The sequence below is a fragment of the Leiobunum rupestre genome, chromosome 2 (assembly GCF_980474605.1).
Source record: "Leiobunum rupestre chromosome 2, qqLeiRupe1.1.hap1, whole genome shotgun sequence".
NCBI lineage: Eukaryota > Metazoa > Arthropoda > Arachnida > Opiliones > Sclerosomatidae > Leiobunum > Leiobunum rupestre.
The window spans coordinates 68,245,959-68,273,180 of NC_143385.1; the positions used below are offsets into that span (position 1 = coordinate 68,245,959).

The 27,222-nt window shown below is 35.4% G+C and overlaps 1 protein-coding gene across 1 annotated transcript in view; it reads left to right on the forward strand.

The window, feature by feature from the left end:
- Window positions 1-27,222, forward strand: part of Klp54D (Kinesin-like protein at 54D) — an 81,662-nt gene that overhangs the window by 5,387 nt on the left and 49,053 nt on the right. Inside the window, exon 2 of the mRNA XM_090165069.1 lies at window positions 18,712-18,804. Within this exon, the coding sequence (XP_090021195.1) occupies window positions 18,712-18,804 (93 nt within the window). The remainder of the gene's footprint in view (window positions 1-18,711; window positions 18,805-27,222) is intronic.

The following is a 27,222-nucleotide window of genomic DNA, read 5'->3' on the forward strand; positions in this document are numbered from 1 at the left end:
GTACATCGATTACACCTAGATTAGCACTGCCAAAGGCAGGGAATACAAAGATTACGCGTAATCCCATTAGTACACCGATTAACATGTAAACGCATAAATTTTGGAGGAAATATTGACTCGTGTAATTTGACTTTAAGGGTATCGAAATTTCTATTTGAAGATCATCTAATTTACGGACTTATCATTCGAGGTCGTAATCCTTATTATGCGTTTTCTGTTTAATTTTAGTTTCGTTGTTTTCGGTTGTTTTATGGTATGTAGAATGTAGAGTGCTAATTAGGGCTGCGCGAGTATTCGAACATCATCGTTTACTCGGCATTTTTTGAGGCCGAGTACTCGAACTCGACCTTGAATAAGTAATTGGAAAATACTCGTCGATTATCGAGTACCAAAAAATTGCATAGTCAGGGATTCGATTACTCGAATAAGCTGCTCTAAGTAAGTTCAAAGAGGGGTTATGGAAACTTTTTGGGGTGACAATAATAAACGGTACCTACAAGACGTACAAACAACAAATGCTTTAAATTGATCACGGTTTTTAATTCGTAGTGCGCCTGCGCGGTTTTTCGCCAAACAATATTATTACGTTTTGGTTTTGGTTTGGAGTGTCACTTTGATGTCGGCCGGCATTAGGACTCGGAACTCTTAACTTATAAGCAATATACGGACAGACGGTACATAAATAATTTAAAAATGTATATTGTATTGTTATTTTACCATTAATTACTATAATTAGGCTAGTAGCCTAGTATACTAACCTTTATATCCCACTAGTCACTATAAGGTTACTAAAGTTGTGGAAACTGGTTCATTTAAATGAAAGGAATATTTTTCAGCATTGAAAGTTAGTTTATACTCATTTTAAATTTAATTTCCTAATTACTGGAATAAAGCCAGCTCCTAATCAAGTATACTCGATAACCCGACTCTTTAAAAATATTACTTGGTGTTTTTCCTGAATTACTTGCCTCGAATAAGAGAAAATTTCCCCTTAAAGGCCTAGGATTTCTTCTGCCTGTTTTCCTTTAGGTTTACTTCCCACCGTGCAAATATCCTGGTGGTAGGCCAACCGCAGAACACGTTGGCCTACCACCAGGATATTTGTGCGGCGGGAAGAAAACTTAGAGGAAAACAGGCAGAAGAAAACCTAGGCCTTTAATCAAGTACTCGATTACTCGACTAGACTTCAATATTACTCGACTCGAATACTCGATGAAAAACATTCGTACTCGATACCCGACTCGATTTCCTAAAACCACTACTCGCACAGCCCTATTGCTAATCCTAATTTGTATTAATATCAGAAGTTTAAAATATATTTCTGATATATATATCGATGCCTACAAACAAGTCGTTCCGGATTAGTAAGTCTGTTGATTTAAATAAATAAATAAGTGGTTAACACTTCCACCTCGTAGCGAGAGGGGCCCGGGTACGATCCCAGCTTGCGGGACTTGGTTGAAAACTCGGAACCACTCGTTCTGGCCTTGAGTTTGCAAGTTCTCTTCCTGTCTGTTAAAGAGGTTTTCCTCCGAGTAATTCTGTTTCCTCTAGAGTTGTTAATTGTCTGCAAAAAGTAAATGCGGAATGTTTTCCGCAAATCGGAAAAAAAAATTGAAACATATATTACTTTTTAAGAGATTTTATTCTGGAAGTTTAGTTTTACTTTTGGATTCGAAAAATTTAGAAAATTCCACGAAATTTAAATTTGCGAGCAATATTAGGCTAATCCTGGAACTAAAATCATGTTTTCCTTTATTTCGCAAAAATACCTAGAAATATAGTTTCCTCTTTCCATAAAATTTGCAGAGGTTTTAAGGGAATAGTTAGTGTTGGGACGCTAATGGCTATCTGTGGCAGGGCTGGCCACAACACACCCACTCGGTTTTAATTGCTCTGTATCGCTCGGGCTTGTTGTAATGCAGCTTATACAAATAGCTTATTATAATTAAAATCTTGAAAAACCTTCATTTATGCTAGGGTTCTGAAATTTTCAGGGTTTATTTGTTAGGTATGGAAGGCTTTGGTTACTAAATTTCAGAAAAATCGAACGATTTTGTGCCGTTTTGGAAAATTTATTTTTTCACCGGTAGGTGTCACGCAAAATGTTTCAATAGAAAAGTTGTAGGGCATAGTCGAAAGTGTAAAAATAATTTTGGTTCGGTTGAAAAAGACCTATTTTTCACTGAGTTTGGAGGTCGGGGGAAAAAAAATTGTACTAGCAGGCAATAGGTAACATGCATTTCAGTTATAAGATTTCGAAAAAAAACAAATAATAATTAGCCCAAGTGACAAATGTTTTTTAATGACTTCTACAAAATGTTTTCAAAAATGCCACCTTCTGATGCAATGCACAAATATGCACGATGTTGCATATTGCGAAATGCTCCCAGAACCATTTCTGGAGTCACCCGGCGACATGCTTCAAGCCATAACTATAGTTCTGAGAAAAACCTAGTCAAAGAATTGGGAAAGGGTTTAGAATCCTTGGAGACTGATAACAGTCACTGTTTTAGTAATACTGCTGAAGTTCTTCCAAACGTCAGTACTGATATGGAAATGGAACTGACTCATGAAGGAGAAATTGCAGAAGTAATTGCAAACCCCAACTCTAACCATGCACAAAATACATCAAACAACGTGTCCAATTCAAAATAAATGGGCTTACACGCGTTGAATAACTTGGATATTAGTCTAGATAAAGATTGCCTTCCAGTTCAGCTTAAACTAAATCCTTTTCCTAAAAGATTAATTGGCGGTAAAAATCGAGGTTTCAATTCTTCTTGGTATGACAAATATCAAATGATTGAATATTCAGTTGCAAAGGATGCAGTGTATTGTTTTTGTTGCCGTCATTTCTTAGGCAGTAGAAACACCGCATTTCTAAAGGGATTTTCGGATTGGAAAAACATGGGGACACAATTCGAAGAACACTTCACTTCCAACAAATCTTCTCACCAACTAGCCTACAAAATGTACTTAGACTACATGGAATCCAAATCCCGTGGATCAATAGTTTGCCAGGTTAACGACTACCATAGACTAGACGTTATTAGAAACAGAGAGGTCCTATCTACACACGTGGAAGTGATTATTTTATGTGCCCAACAAGATTTAGCACTTCAGGGGAACACTTACACATCCGCCGACAATATTGGGAATAGGGGAAACTTTATTGCAATATTAGATATTTAAAAAAAATGTCATGATTTAAAAGCAAGTTTAGTGAGAAAAATTATTGTTCAAGAGGTCAACTACTATAGGGTAGTTTGGGCAACTTGCCCAACGTGTTTAGCTCCGGGGGTCCGAATTAAAACGTAATAATTAGATTACTTTGAAATTTAAAATTGTCAAAATTATTTTAAGCACTAAACAAGAGGCTGTTTTACACATCAATATTAATTTAATAAGTTAAAACACAACAATAAAACAGTTCAGCTTGAAATAGCGCGAAACTAGACAATGGCCACTGTAGTCTCCCCCCTTAACAATGGGGGAGACAAGCCTAAATAAGTAGTTGATGAATTTGGGTAAAGAGGTAATCGTAGGGTGGAATTCTTCGATTAAAAGTAAAGTTGGTAATATTTATTTGTAAATAATATACTTAATAATAAAAAAATTATTAATTTAATAATAATAAAACTTTTATTAATTTAATAATAATAACATTTTTATTAATGTAATAATGATAAAATTTTTATTAATTTAATAATAATAAAATTTTTATTAATTTAATAATGATAACATTTTTATTAATTTAATAATAATAAAATTTTTATTAATTTAATAATAATAAAAATTTTATTGATTTAATAATAATAAAATTTTTAAATAATTATATACAATTTGGCTAGTTAAAGAACAACAAAAATGACAAAGGAGTTTTTTATGGGGGCCTCTTTAATCACGCAGTGCCTACTCGCGAAAAAATCCTGGTGGGGCTACTGTAGTCAGCCTGACTAGTGAGCCTCCTATCTTGATTTATTTTAGTAGTCACTGACTAGTGGGGGTAAAAATGGGGGTATAAAAACCAGAAGGACATCCAATTTAAAAGCCGACTACATAAATCTTCGGTTTACTCTGTCTTTCACTGGAAGTAGGCTGACTGCATGGCATATGTGTATTGCAGTAAGCCTACTTCCAGTGAAATACAGAGTAAACCGAAGATTTATGTAGTCGGCCTTTAAGAATGATTCGATCTGGTTCACATTATTGACGGGATACATTTAACCGATTCCTGCCCGAGGTGATATGATTTCTCAGTCACTCTGAAACTTCTAATTGTATTAATTCCTGCGTAATAATAAAAATAAACTCTCAATAGTTATTAGGCAGCACCATAGGCCCAAGTCATCGAGCGACTTTTAAAGCCATTAATTCAGGTGGCCGGATTACAATGCGTAGGAGGGTGGTGGCAAGCCCTGCAAGCCACATGAGCCAACAGCTCCCTACACTCACTATTACCGTTAACCTCAACCCGGCCCGATATGATAGACGCTTCAATAAATGCCGTTTTTTTTTCTTTCCAACCCGACGAGCATGCGCGCGAGTCACTGAATAAAATTTTCGCGGATGATGTTAGTTTATTTGTATCCAAGCTGCTAGACAGGTAGCCTTAATTGCTGAATGACTCGATCGGGTTAGCTAATTTGACGGGATATATTTAACGCGTTGTTAATGTCAACAACGCGTTAAATGTATCACGTCAATAAAGCGAACCCGTTCAACCCGATCGAGTCATTCATCAATTGGAGGTCCGAGGGGTGTTTACTCGTGGCCACGGACATTAAATGGTAGTGGCGTTGAGATGGTCACCCAAAGGTTGTAGGTTTGATTCCTGCCCGAGGTTATACGATTAGGGCTGTGCGAGTGAGTACTCGACAGCCCTATAAGGGATTTTTCTCTGTCACTCTGGTACTCATGCGCTGAGGTATACTTGGGTTTTAAAGAAACTTCTATAGTAATTTATGTGTGACGTATTCAAACGAAAGTAGTAGTAGATCAAACCTGGCAAGCTCTAAACATAAACACAATAAAGGGTCATATTACCTTTTAACCAAAGTGTGTACGACTACCTTAATCGTACGAGATTTGCATTTAAATAAACAGTGAAGAAATCTATTGAGTGGCTATGAACGAAGTAAGCTTCCACGGGTCATAGACTTCTTTGTAACGCAATTACGTCATCGTTAGTTACCCATCGACTGATATTTAATTATAAATACAAATCACGAACGTTTTTAATCAATAAGGAATATTTTTACTCCGGCCACGTGGAAGATGGCGCCACACAACACTAGGGGGTTTTAACGCGCGACGTGCGTTCGGCGTTTCACGTGTTAACTGGAACGTGCCTCGGACCATACGCCGCGCGCCGTTATTAGTTAGAAGAGGGAAAACCCCCTAGTGTTGTGTGGCGCCATCTTCTGATATTATAGAGGTTAAGTCAGTGCCCGAAAACGTGTAGAGAACTTGTAGGTGGGGTGGCGGATTGGTTAGCACTTTCGCAGCAATGGGAGCCGGGTTCGATCCCAACTTGCGGCACTGGGTGAAAACTCGGAACAACTCCTTCTGTGTTGAGTTTGCAAGTTCTCTCGCCACTGGTTTAAGCGGTTTTCCTCCCGAGCTCTTCGGTTTCCCCTTCCATAAAAACTTGTGGAGGTTAACGGTAATAGTTAGTGTAGGGAGCTGTTGGCTCGCGTGACTTGAAGGGCTTGCCACCACCCTCATACGCATTGTAACCCGGCCACCCGAATTAATGGCTTTAAAAGTCGCTTGATGACTTAGGCCGAAGGTGGTGCCTACTGCCTAGCTGATTATTATTATAACTGTAGGAGTGTAGACGTACCTTTGTGTGTACAGCCTGAAGCTCCCCACACACAAGTTCCCCCGTTACACGCATTCTGGTAATTTTTTGGTGCCGGCTTAACCTTTCTAATATATAATAATTATATATAAATATATAATAATACATAATTTCCCTAAATTCGTAGCGTTTACCTACTTCCTGAAGGGTACTTCGAAAAATTAGCTCCATAGTTACCATGGTAACCTGTAACCAACTATAGATAAGACGACGGACAACTTTGATGACGTGCTGTTCGATCAACAACTTGTCAAAGTGGGTAAACGGTTCGTTACGAAACCGTTCATCAGAAGTTCTATATTATCATTGATATAAGTTGATACAGGCCCGGATTAACACTATGTTAAAAGTAGAATTTGGAGCCCCTAAAAAAATTCAGAAATTACTTTTTGACTCTATTAACGCCAATTGTGGTTACAAACATAAAATACCAATAGAAACATTTAATTTGACATTTAACCTTGGGCGCCCCTGTGCCATGGCACTCACATGGCCAATTAATAATATATCCCTAGCAGATAAATAGGTCGATTATCAAAGTCAGTGAGTTAAAATTCCCTCCTATCTTGTGAAAGTAATAGTTTTAGAAAGTCAGAGTAATTAAAGGGGAACGGTCAAGCTTTAACCAGTGAGATAGCCCTATAGCCCGTTGAAAACTCAAATTTATGGGGAAACCCGCATCAAAAAATATTGAGTGGTTAATTTTTAATAAAATAAAGAAATTCTGGGAAATCGAAAAGCGCGCGTCCGCCGCGACACCTGGTGAGAAATCGGTGAGACAGAAAAACAACGTAAAAGCGCGCGCTGCTGAAGACGCGAAAAATTTGTTTCGCACGCGCTGCGTGTTCCAGTTATACGAGACCTAAGCCTAAATTGCGTGATTTTAAAAGTTAGGATAGTTCGCCAATCGCTCACTAAGGTGCTGCTGGCGCTGGCGATACACCTTAAGATGGCGGCGAAAATTCAAACCCAAATACTTGGTGTTATTTTTCGTTTCAACTTTATAGGCCGAAAACTTTTTTTTCAAGACAAAATAAGGTACGTGTAAGTATATTGAACGTCTTGTTGATCTTTTGATACGGAAATAAGACCATATTTGGAAAAGCTTGGCGCGCTTTTCAATTTCCCTAAATTTCTTTATTTTATTAAAAATTAACCACTTAATATTTTTTTCGCCATAAATTTTAGTTTTTAATGGGCTTTAGGGCCATCTAACTGGTTAAAGCTTGACCGGTCCCCTTTAAATTTTTCTAGAAATATTTGGAAAATTGGCGCTCACATTGCAATCTCTGTCGTTTGGGCCGAGCTGAGTAGGCGGATATCGAGCGGCTAAGTAGTTGATCATGTTCAGTCGGGTCTTTGGCCCGTGAGCACGCGATGATTGACCAGTCACGGGGGGTGAAAGTTTTAAACGAAAACCCGGAAATACGATGTCTATCTATCAAACGGACAGTAAAAAAATAAATTAAAATATGTCGAGTAGCGCGTTTTTACGCCCATTTAGCAAATTATTGTTGGACTTTCTTCGAAGGTTTTTTGTTTGATCTTTCAACAAGAACGTATTTATCTCACTAAGAACGAACGCGTTGTCCAGTTTACATAAGTGTATAATATTGTGACATAAGTGTGACACTTCCTATTCTTCAAATGCGAAAGTTTTACTGACAAGGAGACTACCCGAGGTGGTTATCTCCGATTTGATTCAAACTCGGGTGGTAAGTAGACCTTCATGTAACTTGAAAATCCCTAAAAGGGTGGAGAAGAATGGGCTTTCGTTTTGCCAAAAATGTTTTTCACAACTTAAAAACTGATTACTCGTAACCCAATATATGTATATTTACTCATATTTACCAAAATTGACGTATATTGGTCCAAATGTACCAGATTTAGCCATGATCTGAATTATGTATCTGATTGATGAACCTTTTTTAATTTTTTGAAAAATATTGTTAGGGGGGACCCTTAAAATCTTCGTTTTTCCCATGTTAATTTTCATAGAGAAAATTAGCTTTTAAGTTGTGAAAAACACTTTTGGTTGCCATGGAAAACGAAAGCCCATTCTTGTCCACCCTTTTAGGGATTTTCAAGTTACATGAAGGTCTAATTGCCACCCGAGTTTGAATCAAATCGGAGATAACCACCTAGGGTAGTCTCCTTGTGAGAGCTATTCGCAAGACCGGCTGCATTACGGGCTTCGTCGCAGTGTTGCTAACGTGTCACACGTAGCCTTTGACAGCGCCTCGCTAGGGGGAGATTTTGTTCTTGTGATGACGTCACTCCGTTACTAGCTCTCAGTAAAATATTCCCCAAAAGTGACAAACTTATGTAACACTATTATAGACTTGTGGTAGTAGCTAGTAAGCGTAATTCATGTAGCTAGCTGTTGGCTCGCGTGGCATGAAGGGCTTGCCACCGCCACCCTACGCATTGTAACCTGACTACCTGAACTAATGTCATTAAACGTCGCTAGATGACGTGGGCCTAAGGTGGGTTTTAGTACAGCTCATTAAAAAAGGAGAGTCTACTGTAGTACCTGAATGATACGATAGGTGGCAGTTCATCCCAGCTAGTGTACTAGGTCCGATTGGTTGAGATTTCCAAGGCTTACAAACGGTGACAAATTAACTGGCACAAGGTCTCGCTATTCAAAAACTAGTCTCTCAAATTTCACACGTTCACCGTCAGCGGCAAATTCGTAAATTATAATAAACTTCTATTCGATTGAACTCAAATAGGTTAAAAAATATAACAGAAAGTTTCAATTTATCTCCAGATTTACATATTTTTTAATAGTATATGTATTTTTTTAAAAGTATATTTTTTAAACGGAATATATTTTTAAGAGGAGTATTTTGTTAAAAAGAGGTATGTTTTAAAAGGAGTATGTTTTAAAAGGAGTATGTTTTAAAAGGAGTATGTATGTTTTAAAAGGAGTATGTTTTAAAAGGAGTATGTTTTAAAAGGAGTATGTTTTAAAAGGAGTATGTTTTAAAAGGAGTATGTTTTAAAAGGAGTATGTTTTAAAAGGAGTATGTTTTAAAAGAAGTATGTTTTAAAAGGAAATTTTTTAAAAGGAATTTTTTTAAAAGGAGTATGTTTTAAAAGGAGTATGTTTTAAAAGAAGTATGTTTTAAAAGGAATTTTTTTAAAAGGAGTATGTTTTAAAAGGAGTATGTTTTAAAAGAAGTATGTTTTTAAAATTAGTATTTTTTTAAAGGAGTATTTCTGGTGAATCAACGAATTTCACCTTTCAGCCACCAGATTTAACACACGCTTGTGGTAATTGGAGCTAGTTACGCCTAAACCATTCCGTAGCGCACTATAGCAGACGATTTGTCGATTTAGTGCATACTTACTTTAAGAATTAAAAGTGATTTTCTTGGCATTTGTTGGATACTTCTCGCCTAAGAGCTATAATATGCTTATGGTTTTAGGCATTCTACATTCGGTTGGAGGTCATTGCTGCTCATTCGTTTCCTTTTTAGGCCTGAAATTAAAAGTGATTTTCTTGGCATTTGATGGATACTTCTCGCCTAAGAGCTATAATATGCTTATGGTTTTAGGCATTCTACATTCGGTTGGAGGTCATTGCTGCTCATTCGTTTCGTTTCCTTTTTAGGCCTGAAATTTATTTTCCTTTTGGTAAGTTAGGCGCCAGTAGCTACGCGCGTGATCTGGTTACCTTGACAACGGGCTGACCGACAGGGACGGTTCCGGTTTTGGCCTCCAGACTCAGTCTAATGGACATTGACCAGCGACCTTTGAACCTTGTTGACTCATCCTCTGTTGGCTTGTCACGTTTTCGACGCCCTCCTATAGCAACTCCTCGCCAATCACTTACGATTATTGACAGATTCGAGTCTTATTGACTTTGGATGTTAGAGACAATTAAGATAATGGGTTGTACAATTACAATACTCACAAAAAAGAACGATTATCCAACGGTTGACGTAGTTAATGTTACCAGGGACTACAAAAGTAAAATAAAATAAAAAATAACTAATCAGCTAGGCTAATACCCAAGGAACCACCCTAGGCCCAAGTCATCGAGCTACTTTTATTGCCTTTAAACAGGTGGCCGGGTTACACTGTGTCATTTATCATTAAATAATTATTTCATAGTTATTTCATTGTTTTTTTAACATTAACTAAATTATTTATTTAACATTTACTAAATTATTTATTTAAAATTAACTAAATTATTTATTTAACATTTACTTCGTTATTTATTTAACATTTACTTAGTTATATATTTAACATTTACTAAATAATTTCTTAAGTTTTATTGAATTCTTTATTTTACCTTTACTTAATTAAGTTAGTATAACTTAATTCTTTATTTAACCTTTACTTAATTAATTTAATATAACTCAATTATTTATTAATTTTTATCAAGAATGTATTGAATTATATCTAGGGAGAATGTCTATGTCGAGATGGTTTTTAGCCTTTCTCTCAATCCACCCGTTGGTCCCCCCAGTACGCTCCTCCGCTCAAAATAAAACGAATAGTCCCGGTATTTCATTGGCTGCTTAAAATTTACGTCACCTAACGCGATGGAAATCAAACGCCGGTGACGTTATGTCTTTCCCCCCGCGCGAGACGGGGGAAAGGCGTTCAGCGTGCCCGGCGATTGTCGCAACATAATCATTCTTCCTAAATATAAATAAATACATTCTTGGTTGTATTTAACTATTTATAGAACATTTATTTTGCATACATACGAGAAGCTTATTTAACTCATCACTAGATGGGGTTGGCCGTCTGCCGTTGTTTTATCGGCTTTATTTGTAAATAAGAGCAGCTTCACAGCAACAAGGGACTATGCACTCAAGCTCACTAATAAAATTACCATCATAATTTACATAGAAAAATCGAAGGTTGTCTGTCTATTGCTAAGTTTATCGTTACAATTTTTTTTTTATGAATGAAGTATTACCATAAGTTAATCATTAACTTATGGTATTACTTACTGTGTTACTTTAAATTTGAAATTCAAATTGAAAATATTTATATTCAAATAATCATATTTTTAACAGTTGTTTAAGAGTTTGTAGCTTATATCCGGGTCCATCACTCTATCTAGGAAATTGGCGTTGGTAGTACTAAGAGGTTGCATGCTCCAGTGTTAATTCGTGGGGAATTCAATTATCCGATCGCAGGGACGGGGCTTTAAGCTCCACCCACTGAATTGTCACTATTGCGTTGCGGAAATGAAACCACCTGTACGATAAGAGCGGCTCTTTAATTGGCCTTTGATTGTACGGGATTTCAAGATTTCACGTCGGATTTAGGGATTTATTGTTTGATTTCGCGATTTCTTGTCCGATTTCTCAATTTATCGTCGGAATTCTCGATTTATCGTCGGAATTCTCGATTTATCGTCGGATTTCTCGATTTATCGTCGGAATTCTCGATTTATCGTCGGATTTCTCGATTTATCGTCGGAATTCTCGATTTATCGTCGGATTTCTCGATTTATCGTCGGAATTCTCGATTTATCGTCGGATTTCTCCATTTATCGTCGGATTTCTCGATTTATCGTCGGAATTCTCGATTTATCGTCGATATTCTCGATTTATCGTCGGAATTCTCGATTTATCGTCGGATTTCTCGATTTATCGTCGGAATTCTCGATTTATCGTCGGATTTCTCGATTTATCGTCGGAATTCTCGATTTATCGTCGGATTTCTCGATTTATCGTCGGAATTCTCGATTTATCGTCGGATTTCTCGATTTATCGTCGGAATTCTCGATTTATCGTCGATATTCTCGATTTATCGTCGAAATTCTCGATTTATCGTCGGATTTCTCCATTTATCGTCGGATTTCTCGATTTATCGTCGGAATTCTCGATTTATCGTCGGATTTCTCGATTTATCGTCGGATTTCTCAATTTATCGTCGGATTTCTCGATTTATCGTCGGATTTCTCGATTTCTCGTCGGATTTCTCGATTTCTCGTCGGATTTCGGTATTTCTTGCTGAATTTCGAGATTTAGAAAAAAATTCCGGATTTTGAAGAACATTTTGGGTTGCCATGGGAAAACTAAAGCCCATTGCAACTTTTCCCTTTGGCAATTTTCATACTACCATAAGGTCTAAATAACCCCTGAATTTCAACCAAATCGGTGATAACCACCTCGGGTAGTCTCCTTGTTAGTATAGTCCTGTAGTAGTTGGCCCATGTTTTAACTAACCTACTTAGCCTCAAAAGAACAACCAAATATCTATATTTTCCGAGTAGATGTTAACACACATTTTATTCGAATAAAAAGAAGAAGGCCTTTTCGGAATAACGTTTTTGTATCGATTATTGATCCAACCGCGATAACTGACTGCTCCTTCTCAACGCCCCATTTGCTCACCGACAAACAACTATTCAAACAAGCCAACATTTTCCCCCAACTTTGTTGGTGAGCATAGTTTCGAATTTTGGTTTGCAAAATACGTTGCGTTTCCGTTCACACGCCCCATCAAGATTTCGCATTTTACCCGGCGAAGAAAATTACTCGTTAATCGTTATTCTTTAAAAGTAGCTCTTCTATTACAGAATATGTACATATATATTAATAAAGGTATACAGGGTGTTTCAAAAGGTGATGCAAAAATGTGAAGGAGTTGTACGAGGTGAGTTGAGAAGTATGCCTGTTTTCCCCATTTTCCTAAGATGAGTCGAAAAGAGCGCCAGAGAGCTTCAAAGAGTGTAAGCTGCAACAAGCGCAAAACCAAGCAGCAGCGACTTTAAATACTGTTTAAGTTTACTTTTGTACGCTTGTTACCTCGATTTGTTTACAAATTCCTTTTTAACCTATCACTCGAACCAAAACCTTAATGTTCGCGTTTTCCTGCTGCTTGGTTGTGCGCTCGTTGCAGCCTACTTCCAGGGGCTAGTAGGGCACATTTTGAAGCTCTCGGGCGCTCTTTTAACTCATGGTAGGAAAATGTGGAAAAACAGGCATACTTCTCAACTCACCCCCTACAACTCCTTAACATTTTTGCATCACCTTTTGAAGCACCCTGTATATTATTAATATTATCATTTAGTTTTGTCTAATCAAACAGATGTTTATGAAAATTACTAATTTAAATATTTCGAGCTAAGCCTCGGTCACTAAAACAGGCCGTTTTTCAAATATTATGATTGTATTACTCCGACTAGTGTAAAATTTACCTTAAATAATTAAAACTTTCAACGATGAAAGCCCAGTTCACACTTTACAATTAATTGGGCCACTTAATTGAAACCAACTAATTGTAAGCAATAAAATTGAATAGTGTGAACAGAAAAATTGTAACCATTGCTCGAACTTTTCTGTTCACACTGTACAATTTTCTTGCTTACAATTAGTTGGTTTCAATTAAGTGGCCCAATTAATCGTGTAGTGTGAACTGGGCTTTACTGTACACTATAAAACATTTTATTGTATAACCGTTTGAGAACGGCGGCGTACTCGCCAAACTAGCCGAACGTTAACCTTTATATTTTTTTAAACAATTAAGTGTTTGATAGTGTACAGTAAATCGTTGAAATTTTTAATTATATAATGTTTTTCAAATCTTGTCCAATTAACACGGTTTGGTAAATATTAACTTCAACATCGTTTTGCAAAAATATTGGCTCTTGAGAATACACTGCCTTTCAGTAAAATTGTCGCTATAGACGAACAGTGATCAAGTAACACAAGCTGCTAAATCAGTTCTGAGTTTAAAATTACTTATTGTACACGATTTCAATTCTACTTTATTCAAAGTAGCTCACGCGAGCTTAAGAAAGTAGCTAGTATTTTACGGAATTGGCTACGATAAACCAGGGAACACGACGAGTAAACATAGATTTTAGCCCTTAGACTATTAACCTGGGCGTTAGTATGGTCCAATCTCATTTTACTTCTTCGTGTACCCTGACTAGCCGCAAAAATAGCAATACAATATTTTTCGTTTGGATCACGCGATGACTGAAATCGGTAAATAATAACTAGTTACTTCTTTGGTTTTAAAGGTCCTATAACTGACAAGGAGACTACCCGAGGTGATTTTCACTGATTTGGCTTAAATTCGGGGGATAAATAGACCTTAATGTAACTTAAAATTTCCCAAAAGGAAAAAAATCGAAGTGCTTTAGTTTTGCCATGGCAACCAAAAATGTTTTTGAATAATTAAAACTAGAGGTCGGCGGAACAAATAAATTAACCGCAAACATTTCAATTAATCATTAAAATTAGTATTATTTGATTTATACGAATAAATTATACGATTAAACAACGATTTAACATGCAAAATTAATAATTTTTTTCAAATATTTCTGAATAATTCTCGGTTATGGATAAATATAAACAATCGTATAATTTCTTATTCAAACACCGACCTCTAAATTTAAAAACTAATTTTCCCTATGGAAATTAACATGGAGAAATCGCTGATTGAAAAAAATTTTAAATATTAAAAAATAAATTATATCAAAAACATTGTACATTGGAAAAATTCAAGTAAAGTGGTTAATTTTAGGTAAATGACATAAAAAAAACAAAATTTAGGTAAATTAAAGTCCTATACGCATTGTAACCCGGCCACCTGTTTAAAGGCATTAAAAGTCGCAAGATGACTTGGGCGTAAGGCGGTGCCAAGGGTATTAGCCTAGCTAGCCTAGCTGAACTCAAATTTGGTTAATTTACTTGCATTTACCAAATTTTTACCCATTTTAAATAATTATAAACCAAATTTACTTATGCAAGTCGCATATTTTTCAACGTAGTGTTTCACCTTAATAGTTGATTTTATAAAATAAAAAGTGGTCTTGCCCAACTTGTTAAAATGTTGCTTTTACGTCACAAGACCCAGCTTTATTTGTGTATTCTTCGCACGAGCGATTTGCACGCGCGCTCGAAAAATCTATATTCCTCTGGCGACTGTAGCGCGCGCTCGTAGACTTGTAAAAGTAAGAGACTGTGACGTAAGAGCAACATTTCAACAAGAACGCCACGTTACTTTATAGAAAGCACTATTATATAAATAAATATTTTCTTGCATTAATTTATAATGTTATGATTAGTTTTCTAGACGTAAAAGCCATAAATAAATTACCTTCATTTTGAATGAAATTAGATAATTTAAATATTTATGGTGGTATTATATTTGAGTATATGTGACTTAATTTAGGGGGTCTTAGATGGCGCCACTAACAAGTACTAGGTGGTTTAATATACTTCCACCAATGGGAAAGCATTTTCCCCTTTTTTCTATTAGACAATTGAAAAGCGTGTCCTTTCAGCTGCTTAACCATATGTAACATTAATTATGACGTAAATTACGTCATTTCCAACTCAGTGACGAAATACGCGTCATTAACTTTACTAGTAATGGAAAACGGAAGTTAGTGATAACTGGTAAATCTAAAGATCAGCTCGTGCATCGAGATCACGTGATTTCGTTTCCATGGTAACCTTTTTCAATAACGCAAGGATTAAAATAATTTTTAAATTTTTGGGTCCGCTGATTGACCGATGTCAAAAGGACGTTATTGCGCGTGCCAGTACCTTTACATTGTGAGTTATAGCAGGCTTATTTACTTGCTTTTATACCCTAATTAAATGACTTAATTACTATTTAATATTTTAGTTTGCTCAGATTTTCGAGGTATTTTAATTTTTCAATTTGATTTAAATCAGCGAACTCTGAAGTCGATATTAGCTAATGTATCTTATCAAAATAGAGTATTTGTTAAAAAAAAAGAACAATATTATAAAAAGAATATTAACGCAATATTGAGGTATCGCTTTTTCACTATAAATAATATTTTGTTATAAAAAAAAATTCGATTAAGTACTGCGAACAAACCTTTGCTTCTTCAAAGTTTACTCAAACTTTAAAAATAATTCTAGCAGCAGCCTGTACAATGATAAATAACCCTAAATAACCTTCTACAACCACTGTTAGGACTTAGAAGTGAGTTTTGGCGCCAAATTACATCTATAGGAATCGGAGGAAAAAAAACTGGCGGGAAATTAGAATATTTCGTGAAATACTGACTTTAAACTTTTGATTATAAATACTAATATTTTGTTCCATGGTCGATATATCTTAATGTAAAATAGGGATGTTAATTTTCCGGAAAAATAAAATGTGGAAACTTTTCTAGAAAAGCTAGTCCGGCTCACTATCAATAGAGTTTTCTTGCCCGAGAATTGGCCAGAAATTTCACTTAAAATAAAAATTTCGTAACGAAACCGAAAAAGTAGTCCATAAATGATAATAATAATTAATAATTATAATACCCAAGGCACCACCTTAGGCCTAAGTCATCAAGCGACTTTTAAAGCCATTAACTCAGGTGGCCGGGTTACAAAGCGTAGGAGGGTGCAGCGGCGGCGATCGGAAAACATTTCTGTGGGGGCACGGGCCAGTATTTTTTTATCCAAAAATTCATATACTTAAAACTTAAGCAAGAAAATGTACAGCTCTAATTTTTTAAGATTATGTATATTATTTAAAAAAATTTCTTTCTAATATCTCATCCGTCATTGAATACATTGATAATAATAGTTAAGTCGATATCTTTAGAAAAATATCTGTGTACATGGATAGATATTTAAGCCTTTCTTTAGTGTTGTTAATTTTCCGGAAAAATAAAAATTTGAAACATAAATTACCCTTTAACTTTTTTAAGGGTTTTTAATGTTTTTAGCTTTTTATAGATATAAAATGTCTAATATCAGTAAACATACTACAAAACATTAATAGCGTTACATTGTTAATCAGTATAAACTAGTCTAGAGGCGAAAATACCGCTTTATTTCAATTTGCAAACAATATATTAAACTAATCATGGAATGAAAACTTTTTTATTTTTTTCGGAAAAATACGGAAAATTTTACAGAAAAAAAGCGTCGGTCATTTTCCGGAAAATTTTCCGACTTACAACACTAATGTAAAATTTAATAAAAGTTCTGCTACTACATGGAGGTCAAATAAAATAAAATAAAATTTATTATCGGTAGCTTAATTAATTAATTAATGGGTTTGTAATAACGGCTGACGAAGGACCGCGGTCCGAAAGTTACCGATAATAAATTTTACTTTATTTTATTTGACCTCCATGTAGTAGCAGAACTTTTATTAAATTTTACATTTAAACTTTTGAAATAAATTTTTTTATTAACACTTAAATGCTCGACCGATTGAAAACTTTTAGAGGTTTTCATTTAATTTAAAAGTTATCGTATATTATCGTAGGTCCCAAAATTTAGACCGAAATTATCGACGTGTACGATAAATATGAAATCGATTACGTAATCACTTTAGTACAGTCAAAGCTACAGATTTAAACACCGATTACGATATCTGTCGATCTATCTTATTGTCATTTATATAGTTAATGTTAAATTAAGGTAATTACTTATGCTAGAGTTATTCGATAATTGAAAATTACGATTAAAAAAGCCATCGATCGGTTTAGTAAAATATTTCCGCGGCGCATGTAAAAACGGAAGTTATTATTATTAAACTCCAAAGTTATTGAATTTTCGGCCAAATTATTTCACTAGCATTATGTAGATCTGTTTCGAGAATTTGGCGAGTTTTTAAATATTAAAAGTTAATTTTAAAGATCAAATTACACAAAATTACCTATGTCGACGTCCAGATTTAATTTAAACAAAGGCGACTAAGAACCTTTTTGGGCGAAACATGAGTGCAAAATGTTAGTGGGTTGACCAAATTTGACCAATCAGAAGCCGAGAAATTGAAGATTAATGAATTGAACCCGATTTCTATAAGATTGGTTGTCATGACAACAAGTTTTAAAATAATTGAACTCCGTCGTTAAATGAGCTCAAGCGTGTATCGTATAGCCGATGGTGGCATAATTGAACCGTTGTGAACTATTCGGTATTTATTTGATTTCGTCGCATTAAAACTAATCAGATTATTTATTATCAAACACTGAATTCATTAACCTTTAATTTATCGGATTCTGATTGGTCAAATTTGGTCAAATCAAAGTTATGTGAACTAATAATACGTAGAGCAACAACTTTCTAATTGGAACCAAATCTGTAAACCCAACGGTTCTTGAGATAGTTTTTGAATGACCTTGAAGACATGGTTCAAGGTCATATTTTAACCGGGTTTCCTTTATTTTTTGCTCTTCGCGACCGAAACGAGTCTAGGTGGCGTAACGGTGTTAGCTTCTCCGAGGTAGCGCCTATGACCTAGCGTCTGCTACAGACAAATTAAAAAGTCATAAAAATGTTTTTCTTAAATAAACTTATCAAAATATAAGCAAACGATGCCAAAATTATATTAAAATGCAAGTATTATTATTAATAAAGTTAAATTTACGAATAACTTTAATAAAAAAAAATAGCGTCTGCTTCAGCCGCTACCTATCTATGTTTCAATGGCGAACCAAAGGGGGCGTTGCGATAGAATAAACTCCAACATAAAAAACCCCTAACTAATAATTGATATAAATAATATCACGATATATGGAGCATTCGCAATATACCGTTTAATAAATAGTCCAAGTCCCAGTTGATTTTTGCGGGAAGCCGTATAAATTTGCGTGCGTTTTTCTTTGGATCGAGGCTATTTAGGAGGGGTTGTCATGGCGACGTAAATAGCATTGTTGTCCGGCTCTCTTCGACTCATTTCTTCCACTCTGACCACACGTGCGTTTTGTGTAGCCGCGTAGCGTGCTAGAGAGTTTCGCTGGCCTCCCGCTAAATATTACCGATAACTATAACCCCAAAGTCGGCTGACATAATAAAAGTTTCTAGTTAAATGAGTTGCGCGTTTGTGTAAATAGAATAATAGTTTTAATTTAATTTGTGTTTTTTTTTGGGAAGGCCCGGTACGCCGGGATCCGTGGATTCTATGCCTCTGTCCAACGGCACCGATGACGACTATGGGGAATACGACACCATCAACGTTGTTATCAGGTTTGTGTGCATTTTAAAATTATATTAAAACATGTATGCGTGGTTTTAATTTTTGTCTGTTTAGTGATGAGTATATTAAGCCCAAGTCATAATATATATCTTCGAGATATGTATCTATCTAGAACTGTCCACGAATAAATGCAACACGTACTTTCGCAAGTTCGAGTACGTTGTCAATTGTCTAGAATTTAACGCCAAACAGCGAGTATTATTACTTCGTCTAACGTTTGTAAAATGTAAAAATTATACTCCGTTTGGATAGATAGTTATATAAAAACCTTTTTTTTCAAATATATTCGAAAACTAATATATATATAATGTATTTCGCCCTGCACTATTTAAAAATCATAAACAGTGTAGGCACTAGGCAGATTTATCGGATACTTTTCTCGTAAGAGGTTTATCTCGTAAGAGATTTCTCTCGTAAGGGAATTATCTAGTAAGAGATTTCTCTCGTAAGGGAATTATCTAGTAAGAGATTTATCTAGTAAGAGATTTATCTAGTAAGAGATTTCTCTCGTAAGAGATTTCTCTCGTAAGAGATTTCTCTCGTAAGAGATTTCTCTCGTAAGAGATTTCTCTCGTAAGAGATTTCTCTCGTAAGAGATTTCTCTCGTAAGAGATTTCTCTCGTAAGAGATTTCTCTCGTAAGAGATTTCTCTCGTAAGAGATTTCTCTCGTAAGAGATTTCTCTCGTAAGAGATTTCTCTCGTAAGAGATTTCTCTCGTAAGAGATTTCTCTCGTAAGAGATTTCTCTCGTAAGAGATTTCTCTCGTAAGAGATTTATCTCGTAAGAGATTTCTCTCGTAAGAGATTTCTCTCGTAAGGGAAATCTCTAGTAAGAGATTTCTCTCGTAAGGGAATTATCTAGTAAGAGATTTATCTAGTAAGAGATTTCTCTCGTAAGAGATTTCTCTCGTAAGGGAAATCTCTCGTAAGGGAAATCTCTAGTAAGAGATTTATCTAGTAAGAGATTTCTCTCGTAAGGGAATTATCTAGTAAGAGATTTCTCTCGTAAGAGATTTCTCTCGTAAGAGATTTCTCTCGTAAGAGATTTCTCTCGTAAGAGATTTCTCTCGTAAGAGATTTCTCTCGTAAGAGATTTCTCTCGTAAGAGATTTCTCTCGTAAGGGAATTATCTAGTAAGAGATTTCTCTCGTAAGAGATTTCTCTCGTAAGGGAATTATCTAGTAAGAGATTTCTCTCGTAAGAGATTTCTCTCGTAAGGGAAATCTCTAGTAAGAGATTTCTCTCGTAAGGGAAATCTCTAGTAAGAGATTTATCTAGTAAGAGATTTCTCTCGTAAGGGAATTATCTAGTAAGAGATTTCTCTCGTAAGAGATTTCTCTCGTAAGAGATTTCTCTCGTAAGAGATTTCTCTCGTAAGAGATTTCTCTCGTAAGGGAATTATCTAGTAAGAGATTTCTCTCGTAAGGGAATTATCTAGTAAGAGATTTATCTAGTAAGAGATTTATCTAGTAAGAGATTTCTCTCGTAAGAGATTTCTCTCGTAAGAGATTTCTCTCGTAAGAGATTTCTCTCGTAAGAGATTTCTCTCGTAAGAGATTTCTCTCGTAAGAGATTTCTCTCGTAAGAGATTTCTCTCGTAAGAGATTTCTCTCGTAAGGGAATTATCTAGTAAGAGATTTCTCTCGTAAGGGAATTATCTAGTAAGAGATTTATCTAGTAAGAGATTTCTCTCGTAAGAGATTTCTCTCGTAAGAGATTTCTCTCGTAAGAGATTTCTCTCGTAAGAGATTTCTCTCGTTAGAGATTTCTCTCGTAAGAGATTTATCTAGTAAGAGATTTCTCTCGTAAGAGATTTCTCTCGTAAGAGATTTCTCTCGTAAGAGATTTCTCTCGTAAGAGATTTCTCTCGTAAGAGATTTCTCTCGTAAGAGATTTCTCTCGTAAGAGATTTCTCTCGTAAGAGATTTCTCTCGTAAGAGATTTCTCTCGTAAGAGATTTCTCTCGTAAGAGATTTCTCTCGTAAGAGATTTCTCTCGTAAGAGATTTCTCTCGTAAGAGATTTCTCTCGTAAGAGATTTCTCTCGTAAGAGATTTCTCTCGTAAGAGATTTCTCTCGTAAGAGATTTCTCTCGTAAGGGAAATCTCTAGTAAGAGATTTATCTAGTAAGAGATTTCTCTCGTAAGAGATTTCTCTCGTAAGAGATTTCTCTCGTAAGAGATTTCTCTCGTAAGAGATTTCTCTCGTAAGAGATTTCTCTCGTAAGAGATTTCTCTCGTAAGAGATTTCTCTCGTAAGAGATTTCTCTCGTAAGAGATTTCTCTCGTAAGAGATTTCTCTCGTAAGAGATTTCTCTCGTAAGAGATTTCTCTCGTAAGAGATTTCTCTCGTAAGAGATTTCTCTCGTAAGAGATTTCTCTCGTAAGAGATTTCTCTCGTAAGAGATTTCTCTCGTAAGAGATTTCTCTCGTAAGAGATTTCTCTCGTAAGAGATTTCTCTCGTAAGAGATTTCTCTCGTAAGAGATTTCTCTCGTAAGAGATTTCTCTCGTAAGAGATTTCTCTCGTAAGAGATTTCTCTCGTAAGAGATTTCTCTCGTAAGAGATTTCTCTCGTAAGAGATTTCTCTCGTAAGAGATTTCTCTCGTAAGAGATTTCTCTCGTAAGAGATTTCTCTCGTAAGAGATTTCTCTCGTAAGAGATTTCTCTCGTAAGAGATTTCTCTCGTAAGAGATTTCTCTCGTAAGAGATTTCTCTCGTAAGAGATTTCTCTCGTAAGAGATTTCTCTCGTAAGAGATTTCTCTCGTAAGAGATTTCTCTCGTAAGAGATTTCTCTCGTAAGGGAATTATCTAGTAAGAGATTTCTCTCGTAAGGGAATTATCTAGTAAGAGATTTCTCTCGTAAGAGATTTCTCTCGTAAGGGAAATCTCTAGTAAGAGATTTATCTAGTAAGAGATTTCTCTCGTAAGGGAATTATCTAGTAAGAGATTTCTCTCGTAAGAGATTTCTCTCGTAAGAGATTTCTCTCGTAAGAGATTTCTCTCGTAAGAGATTTCTCTCGTAAGAGATTTCTCTCGTAAGAGATTTCTCTCGTAAGAGATTTCTCTCGTAAGAGATTTCTCTCGTAAGAGATTTCTCTCGTAAGAGATTTCTCTCGTAAGAGATTTCTCTCGTAAGAGATTTCTCTCGTAAGAGATTTCTCTCGTAAGGGAATTATCTAGTAAGAGATTTCTCTCGTAAGGGAATTATCTAGTAAGAGATTTATCTAGTAAGAGATTTCTCTCGTAAGAGATTTATCTAGTAAGAGATTTCTCTCGTAAGAGATTTCTCTCGTAAGAGATTTCTCTCGTAAGAGATTTCTCTCGTAAGAGATTTCTCTCGTAAGAGATTTCTCTCGTAAGAGATTTCTCTCGTAAGAGATTTCTCTCGTAAGAGATTTCTCTCGTAAGAGATTTCTCTCGTAAGAGATTTCTCTCGTAAGAGATTTCTCTCGTAAGAGATTTCTCTCGTAAGAGATTTCTCTCGTAAGGGAATTATCTAGTAAGAGATTTCTCTCGTAAGGGAATTATCTAGTAAGAGATTTCTCTCGTAAGGGAATTATCTAGTAAGAGATTTATCTAGTAAGAGATTTATCTAGTAAGAGATTTCTCTCGTAAGAGATTTCTCTCGTAAGGGAAATCTCTCGTAAGGGAAATCTCTAGTAAGAGATTTATCTAGTAAGAGATTTATCTAGTAAGAGATTTCTCTCGTAAGAGATTTCTCTCGTAAGGGAAATCTCTCGTAAGGGAAATCTCTAGTAAGAGATTTATCTAGTAAGAGATTTCTCTCGTAAGAGATTTCTCTCGTAAGAGATTTCTCTCGTAAGGGAATTATCTAGTAAGAGATTTCTCTCGTAAGGGAATTATCTAGTAAGAGATTTATCTAGTAAGAGATTTCTCTCGTAAGAGATTTCTCTCGTAAGGGAAATCTCTCGTAAGGGAAATCTCTAGTAAGAGATTTATCTAGTAAGAGATTTCTCTCGTAAGAGATTTCTCTCGTAAGAGATTTCTCTCGTAAGAGATTTCTCTCGTAAGAGATTTCTCTCGTAAGAGATTTCTCTCATAAGAGATTTCTCTCGTAAGAGATTTCTCTCGTAAGAGATTTCTCTCGTAAGAGATTTCTCTCGTAAGAGATTTCTCTCGTAAGAGATTTCTCTCGTAAGAGATTTCTCTCGTAAGAGATTTCTCTCGTAAGAGATTTCTCTCGTAAGAGATTTCTCTCGTAAGAGATTTCTCTCGTAAGGGAATTATCTAGTAAGAGATTTCTCTCGTAAGGGAATTATCTAGTAAGAGATTTATCTAGTAAGAGATTTATCTAGTAAGAGATTTCTCTCGTAAGAGATTTCTCTCGTAAGAGATTTCTCTCGTAAGAGATTTCTCTCGTAAGAGATTTCTCTCGTAAGAGATTTCTCTCGTAAGAGATTTCTCTCGTAAGAGATTTCTCTCGTAAGAGATTTCTCTCGTAAGAGATTTCTCTCGTAAGAGATTTCTCTCGTAAGAGATTTCTCTCGTAAGAGATTTCTCTCGTAAGAGATTTCTCTCGTAAGAGATTTCTCTCGTAAGAGATTTCTCTCGTAAGAGATTTCTCTCGTAAGGGAAATCTCTAGTAAGAGATTTATCTAGTAAGAGATTTCTCTCGTAAGGGAATTATCTAGTAAGAGATTTATCTAGTAAGAGATTTCTCTCGTAAGAGATTTCTCTCGTAAGAGATTTCTCTCGTAAGAGATTTCTCTCGTTAGAGATTTCTCTCGTAAGAGATTTCTCTCGTAAGGGAATTATCTAGTAAGAGATTTATCTAGTAAGAGATTTCTCTCGTAAGAGATTTCTCTCGTAAGAGATTTCTCTCGTAAGAGATTTCTCTCGTAAGAGATTTCTCTCGTAAGGGAATTATCTAGTAAGAGATTTATCTAGTAAGAGATTTCTCTCGTAAGAGATTTCTCTCGTAAGAGATTTCTCTCGTAAGAGATTTCTCTCGTAAGAGATTTCTCTAGTAAGGGAATTATCTAGTAAGAGATTTCTCTCGTAAGGGAAATCTCTAGTAAGAGATTTATCTAGTAAGAGATTTATCTAGTAAGAGATTTCTCTCGTAAGAGATTTCTCTCGTAAGAGATTTCTCTCGTAAGAGATTTCTCTCGTAAGGGAAATCTCTAGTAAGAGATTTATCTAGTAAGAGATTTCTCTCGTAAGAGATTTCTCTAGTAAGGGAATTATCTAGTAAGAGATTTATCTCGTAAGGGAAATCTCTAGTAAGAGATTTATCTAGTAAGAGATTTCTCTCGTAAGAGATTTCTCTAGTAAGGGAATTATCTAGTAAGAGATTTCTCTCGTAAGGGAAATCTCTAGTAAGAGATTTATCTAGTAAGAGATTTATCTAGTAAGAGATTTCTCTCGTAAGAGATTTCTCTCGTAAGAGATTTCTCTCGTAAGAGATTTCTCTCGTAAGAGATTTCTCTCGTAAGAGATTTCTCTCGTAAGAGATTTCTCTCGTAAGAGATTTCTCTCGTAAGAGATTTCTCTCGTAAGAGATTTCTCTCGTAAGAGATTTCTCTCGTAAGAGATTTCTCTCGTAAGAGATTTCTCTCGTAAGAGATTTCTCTCGTAAGGGAAATCTCTAGTAAGAGATTTATCTAGTAAGAGATTTCTCTCGTAAGAGATTTCTCTAGTAAGGGAATTATCTAGTAAGAGATTTATCTAGTAAGAGATTTATCTCGTAAGAGATTTCTCTCGTAAGAGATTTCTCTCGTAAGAGATTTCTCTCGTAAGAGATTTCTCTCGTAAGAGATTTCTCTCGTAAGGGAAATCTCTCGTAAGAGATTTATCTAGTAAGAGATTTCTCTCGTAAGAGATTTCTCTCGTAAGAGATTTCTCTCGTAAGGGAAATCTCTAGTAAGAGATTTATCTAGTAAGAGATTTCTCTCGTAAGAGATTTCTCTAGTAAGGGAATTATCTAGTAAGAGATTTATCTAGTAAGGGAATTATCTAGTAAGAGATTTATCTAGTAAGAGATTTATCTCGTAAGAGATTTATCTCGTAAGAGATTTATCTCGTAAGAGATTTATCTAGTAAGAGATTTATCTCGTAAGAGATTTATCTCGTAAGAGATTTATCTCGTAAGAGATTTCTCTCGTAAGTGATTTCTCTCGTAAGAGATTTCTCTCGTAAGAGATTTCTCTCGTAAGTGATTTCTCTCGTAAGAGATTTCTCTCGTAAGGGAAATCTCTCGTAAGAGATTTCTCTCGTAAGTGATTTCTCTCGTAAGAGATTTCTCTCGTAAGAGATTTCTCTCGTAAGAGATTTCTCTCGTAAGGGAAATCTCTAGTAAGAGATTTATCTAGTAAGAGATTTATCTAGTAAGAGATTTCTCTCGTAAGAGATTTCTCTCGTAAGAGATTTCTCTCGTAAGAGATTTATCTAGTAAGAGATTTCTCTCGTAAGAGATTTCTCTAGTAAGGGAATTATCTAGTAAGAGATTTATCTAGTAAGAGATTTATCTCGTAAGAGATTTATCTCGTAAGAGATTTATCTCGTAAGAGATTTCTCTCGTAAGAGATTTCTCTCGTAAGAGATTTCTCTCGTAAGAGATTTCTCTCGTAAGAGATTTCTCTCGTAAGGGAAATCTCTCGTAAGAGATTTATCTAGTAAGAGATTTCTCTCGTAAGAGATTTCTCTCGTAAGAGATTTCTCTCGTAAGGGAAATCTCTAGTAAGAGATTTCTCTCGTAAGGGAAATCTCTAGTAAGAGATTTATCTAGCAAGAGATTTCTCTCGTAAGAGATTTCTCTAGTAAGGGAATTATCTAGTAAGAGATTTATCTAGTAAGAGATTTATCTCGTAAGAGATTTATCTCGTAAGAGATTTCTCTCGTAAGAGATTTCTCTCGTAAGAGATTTCTCTCGTAAGAGATTTCTCTCGTAAGAGATTTCTCTCGTAAGAGATTTCTCTCGTAAGAGATTTCTCTCGTAAGAGATTTCTCTCGTAAGAGATTTCTCTCGTAAGAGATTTCTCTCGTAAGAGATTTCTCTCGTAAGGGAAATCTCTAGTAAGAGATTTATCTAGTAAGAGATTTCTCTCGTAAGAGATTTCTCTAGTAAGGGAATTATCTAGTAAGAGATTTATCTAGTAAGAGATTTATCTCGTAAGAGATTTCTCTCGTAAGAGATTTCTCTCGTAAGAGATTTCTCTCGTAAGAGATTTCTCTCGTAAGAGATTTCTCTCGTAAGGGAAATCTCTCGTAAGAGATTTATCTAGTAAGAGATTTCTCTCGTAAGAGATTTCTCTCGTAAGAGATTTCTCTCGTAAGAGATTTCTCTCGTAAGGGAAATCTCTAGTAAGAGATTTATCTAGTAAGAGATTTCTCTCGTAAGAGATTTCTCTAGTAAGGGAATTATCTAGTAAGATATTTATCTAGTAAGGGAATTATCTAGTAAGAGATTTATCTAGTAAGAGATTTATCTCGTAAGAGATTTATCTCGTAAGAGATTTATCTCGTAAGAGATTTATCTAGTAAGAGATTTATCTCGTAAGAGATTTATCTCGTAAGAGATTTATCTCGTAAGAGATTTCTCTCGTAAGTGATTTCTCTCGTAAGAGATTTCTCTCGTAAGAGATTTCTCTCGTAAGTGATTTCTCTCGTAAGAGATTTCTCTCGTAAGGGAAATCTCTCGTAAGAGATTTCTCTCGTAAGTGATTTCTCTCGTAAGAGATTTCTCTCGTAAGAGATTTCTCTCGTAAGAGATTTCTCTCGTAAGGGAAATCTCTAGTAAGAGATTTATCTAGTAAGAGATTTATCTAGTAAGAGATTTCTCTCGTAAGAGATTTCTCTCGTAAGAGATTTCTCTCGTAAGAGATTTATCTAGTAAGAGATTTCTCTCGTAAGAGATTTCTCTAGTAAGGGAATTATCTAGTAAGAGATTTATCTAGTAAGAGATTTATCTCGTAAGAGATTTATCTCGTAAGAGATTTATCTCGTAAGAGATTTCTCTCGTAAGAGATTTCTCTCGTAAGAGATTTCTCTCGTAAGAGATTTCTCTCGTAAGAGATTTCTCTCGTAAGAGATTTCTCTCGTAAGGGAAATCTCTCGTAAGAGATTTATCTAGTAAGAGATTTCTCTCGTAAGAGATTTCTCTCGTAAGAGATTTCTCTCGTAAGGGAAATCTCTAGTAAGAGATTTATCTAGCAAGAGATTTCTCTCGTAAGAGATTTCTCTAGTAAGGGAATTATCTAGTAAGAGATTTATCTAGTAAGAGATTTATCTCGTAAGAGATTTATCTCGTAAGAGATTTCTCTCGTAAGAGATTTCTCTCGTAAGAGATTTCTCTCGTAAGAGATTTCTCTCGTAAGAGATTTCTCTCGTAAGAGATTTCTCTCGTAAGAGATTTCTCTCGTAAGAGATTTCTCTCGTAAGAGATTT